The sequence below is a fragment of the Mastomys coucha genome, unplaced genomic scaffold, assembly GCF_008632895.1.
Source record: "Mastomys coucha isolate ucsf_1 unplaced genomic scaffold, UCSF_Mcou_1 pScaffold21, whole genome shotgun sequence".
In the NCBI taxonomy this organism is placed as follows: Eukaryota; Metazoa; Chordata; class Mammalia; order Rodentia; family Muridae; genus Mastomys; species Mastomys coucha.
This window is the reverse complement of record NW_022196904.1, coordinates 13,786,680-13,790,928: the sequence shown is the minus strand read 5'-3', so window position 1 is coordinate 13,790,928 and position 4,249 is coordinate 13,786,680. Positions and strand designations below refer to the sequence as shown.

The 4,249-nt window shown below is 53.4% G+C and overlaps 1 protein-coding gene across 1 annotated transcript in view; it reads right to left on the bottom strand.

Annotated features, from left to right (window-relative positions):
- Positions 1 to 200: 200 nt before the first annotated feature.
- Kptn (kaptin, actin binding protein) overlaps positions 201 to 4,249 on the bottom strand; it is an 8,186-nt gene continuing 4,137 nt past the window's right edge. Inside the window, exons 6-11 of the mRNA XM_031385405.1 lie at positions 3,944 to 4,159; positions 3,793 to 3,870; positions 3,036 to 3,111; positions 1,953 to 2,088; positions 1,694 to 1,864; positions 201 to 588 (exon numbers count right to left, since the gene is read on the bottom strand). Of these exons, the coding sequence (XP_031241265.1) occupies positions 463 to 588; positions 1,694 to 1,864; positions 1,953 to 2,088; positions 3,036 to 3,111; positions 3,793 to 3,870; positions 3,944 to 4,159 (803 nt within the window). The 3' untranslated portion in view covers positions 201 to 462. The remainder of the gene's footprint in view (positions 589 to 1,693; positions 1,865 to 1,952; positions 2,089 to 3,035; positions 3,112 to 3,792; positions 3,871 to 3,943; positions 4,160 to 4,249) is intronic.

Sequence of the window (4,249 nt, the reverse complement as noted above, 5' to 3'; positions counted from 1 at the left end):
TACATAAGACCTCTCCAAAAAAAAAGAAAAAGAAAAAGAAAAAAGAAAACTCAGCTGGGCAGCATGTTAGATTCCTAACCTAGGAATCTCTGCAAAGTCCTCCTCCTCAGTTCTTTGGGAGCGAACTGAGCATTGTAGAACCTGGCACACAGTAAGTACTTGATAGATGCTTGCCAGACAAAGGAAATAAAGACAGCCAGGACAGCTTTGTTGCTCTGTGTATATAAATAGTCCTCAGGGACCAACACCTGATGGGATTGCAGGGCTTGGCTGAGAACATCCCTTTTCAAATGGCTCAGACAGGAGTGATCAGCTAAGGTCACACAGCACACCAGGGTGGGTCAGAGACTCTCAGCACCCCTCTTCCGGGGGAGTCCAAGGGGAGCACTCCTCTTCTGAGATGCATCCCTCCCCATCAATAATGATAGTCATGAGGTGCTCACACCTGAGAAGAGGGAGTGCTCAGGAGGCTGGGGGCTCCTCAGGCCTGGGACCCACCCTGTCCCCAAGGCCCTGCTGATGTTTCCTCTGTTCCACTTGATGACGAAGCCGTGTTAAGACCAGCTCAGAGGCCTGGATCAGGCTGTGCTGTGGGGACAAGAGAAGAAGGTAAGCTGTGACAGGAGAGGGGCACATGTTAGACCATTCTGGGCAGAGACTAGACCACAGGGAGTTGGATGAGAATTGGTCTCCCAAGTAGGAGCAGAGGCCAGACTTGGGGTTGGGGTGGGGGATACAGCTTTAGGTCAACTTCCTGTGGGGCAAATTAGACTTAAGTAGAAAGAACTGAGATTAGAGATCAGCAGAAGGGCTGGGCATGGTGCTCGGGTGGCTGAGGCAGAGGGACCGAATTCTGGGACAGCTTGGCTATACAGTGTGACTCTACCTGGCAAACCCAAGGGCTGGGGGACATAACACCGTGGGTCTGATACTAAGCACCAGACACATAGATAAGTGGAAAGGGAGAGGGAAGGAAAGAATAGGAAAGTAACTGGAGGAAAGGCAGAGATGGCTCAAAAATAGACTACATTAGAGGGTGCTGGAGGCTCAGGGTTAAACAGAAGCTGAGGTTAGATCACAGCGGGGAGGCCAAAGGTGAGATCCTGCAACAAACGACAGGTTAACAGAGAAAGAACCAGGCAGAAGTGGAAAGCACAAGTTGAGGTTCAATCTCAGAGATGCTCCTCTGGGGGGCTCATAAGCTGCCAGTTTAGCTCGGGGTTTGATAGGAGACTCTGCCTCAAGAGAATAAGATAGAAGAGAGCAGGACACAGGAAACCCTTCCTGGTGTCTGTCTGTCTGTCTGTCTGTCTGTCTGTCTGTCTGTCTGTCTCTCTCTCTCTCTCTCTCTCTCTCCCTCTCTCTGACATTCTCTTGGCTGCCAGAGACCTCCCAAGACCAGGCTACCCCTTCCTAAAGGCAAGACACCATGCCTGGAGCTGGGCAACTGACCTGGGCTCAGCCCCCTTCCCCGTTCTCAATCTCCCTCCCACTGAACCTGGCAAGGTCCCTCAGTGAGTAGCAGCTTCTGCCTCGGCCACGGCAGGCCTGATACCTGGAGGATGTGCACCCCTTTCAGGGATATCACGGCCAGCTCCCGCCTCAGCCACGGCAGGCCTGATACCTGGAGGATGTGCACCCCTTTCAGGGATATCACGGCCAGCTCCCGCCTCGGCCACGGCAGGCCTGATACCTGGAGGATGTGCACCCCTTTCAGGGATATCACGGCCAGTTCCCGCAGGCCGTCTCCTGTCAGGTCCACATGGGCCATGGCCAGCAGGGGGCTGGCAAAACTCCTGCACCACAACAGGCGGAAGCCTCTGCTGGCCTCCGGCGGTCCACAGTACTTGTAGCAGAGCAGCTCCTGTAGGGAGAGGGGCCAGGGTCATGCCGGCTGGGGGGGGTCACTGTAGGGACACATATGAGTGATAGGCCCATCTTTCAAGACCTACCTGTCCATAGGTGGCCAGCAGGACTTCTGGTTGTCCATCTAGGTCCACATCAGTGACCAGGCCACAGAGGACGCTGTCAAACTGGTCACTACCAGGCAGGAGAAGTTGGTCATCCAGGCCCTTGTTCAGAAGGTCCCTGAGGGTCCCAAATGCAGGGGGGAAGTTAAGGTCAGATGACAGGACCTCGCCATCTTTGGTGCCAGACTGTAGGTGATGCCCAACTGGCTTCCCCTGAGGTCCAGACTCACTCCTGACGCTGTGTGCCTTGGTTTTAATGTTTGTACCTTTGAAAGTAGCTGGCTTCAAGTGCCCATCCTGTAGACCCCCTTTTGGATGGCCTACTGTGCTCCTAGGTGTACACCCACAATGTGGCTCTTGGAGACACAGGTGCCCTGATCCCTGAACTTCAAAGCACTTGGTACTTTACAGAGCACAAGTGTGCCGGAGCTGGATGGAACTAGTTCATAGAAGCTGATGGGAGTGCATGGAGTGGAAGAGGTGGAGGGGATGTAGGGGTCGAGGATATAGTGAAATTGGTATAGCGTAGCATGAATGCAGCCCGGGGTTTGACCCAGCACCTCATAAGGTGGGTGTGGTGGTGCAGGCCTCCAGCACACGGTGGCAGAGGCAGGAGCACCATGAGAGTTCAGGGTCAGCCTTAGCCACGTAGCTGGAGGGCAGCTTTGACTTCCTAAGATCTTATTTTACCCCCATCCCCAACACACATAAAGCTGACTGCCTACGTTAGCATTACAACTGTACAATGTGTGGTGCCTTAAAAATCCAAGATGGTGGGAACAGTGATATTATAGAAACTGCCAACCTCTGCACATCTAGGCTTTCCCAAGCCAGTGTCTGCTGGCATCCCTGGTCCACTCATGTCAGGGGTCTGGGTGTCTTTAAAGGGGGGAAGATATACCCACCCTTAACCAATTCTCTACAAGATCCAGATGTGAGGGCTCCCACCTCCTCCCTGATCACAGTGTCTCTCTTGACCCTAGCCACCTCAAAGGGTTGAAAAGGTTAGACCATACCACACAGGCACAAGGTTAAACTGTGCCCAGGGGCCCCGAGTATGCTCACCAGTACACCACAGCTGGCTCCAGCATGCTGGCCACAAGCAGACTGTATCCTCCCTGCTGGGGACTGCCCTGGGTTGCTATGGAAGAGACAGGAGTTGGCAGGTCTATGGAGACAGGATCTCCCTTACCCCCTCCCCCTCTGCAGTGAAGGAGCAGGCTAGACCTCAGGATGAAGACCAAAGATTGTGCCTCAGAAGGGAGGGTTAGAGGTTAGACTAGGACAGGACTGTGGCCAGACATTAGATGGTGTTAGTCTGAAGGTAGAACAAAACAGGAGAGACAAAGGTTAGATCAGAGTTGAAGTCTAAGGTTAGACCACACTGTGAGAATTAATTAGGGTGAAGGGGACCTTGCTTAGAAGGTGAGGGGTGGGTTAAGGTGAGTGTCAGTGTAGGACAAACCAAGGTCAAGGAATAGGAAGAAAAGCACCTGGGGGTAGGGTGAGACCATGATTGACAGTTGTCAGTCCAAAGGGAATGAGAAGTCTGGGGTGGGGGAAGTTAGTGTAAGATAATACGAGGAGTGATGGCTAGACCACAAAGGGAAAATTGCAAGTAGAGAAAAAGTTGAAGGCTAGACCAAAGTGGGGAGAAAGAGGTTGGATAACAGAAATAATCTGAGGCCAACCTGTGGCACAGCTTATGGGCTGGAGAGGAGCCCCAGGAGGAGCAAGAGGTCTGGTCTGGAGTCTTAGGGTGGGGAAAGCCGAAGCTGCAGAGTCCACTCTCCAGACCCCAGGTCTAGAGCAAAGAGCTCACCCTCTGACGCCCACAGGCTAAACACGATCACTCGGGAGATGGGCCCATCCTGCTGGACTGTCCACGTCTGTAAGATCTCTGTGTGGAAAGCAGGGACTCGGGGACCTGTTCCCATCTCTGGGCTTGTTCCCACCCTAGGCCTGACCCTCACCTCGATTCTTCTGGTCCACGAGAGCCACACGCACATAACCACTCTGGCAGCCCAGAGCTGAGAGCCTCTGGGATGAGCCAGGGAGATTGTGGACATCAAGCCAGAGGACACTGGATGGGTGGACAGACAGGTTGATTTCCCAGAACTCAACTCCATCTCTGCTTTCCAGAACACCCAGCCCCTCCCTGAAGCACCAGGAACCAGTCCCTGAGCCCCACCCTGCTTGTTCTGGGGCATGTATCCATGATCAATCAACTTCTTTAAGGTCATGCTGAAAGCTTGGGAACATGCTGCCCAGCTGAGTTT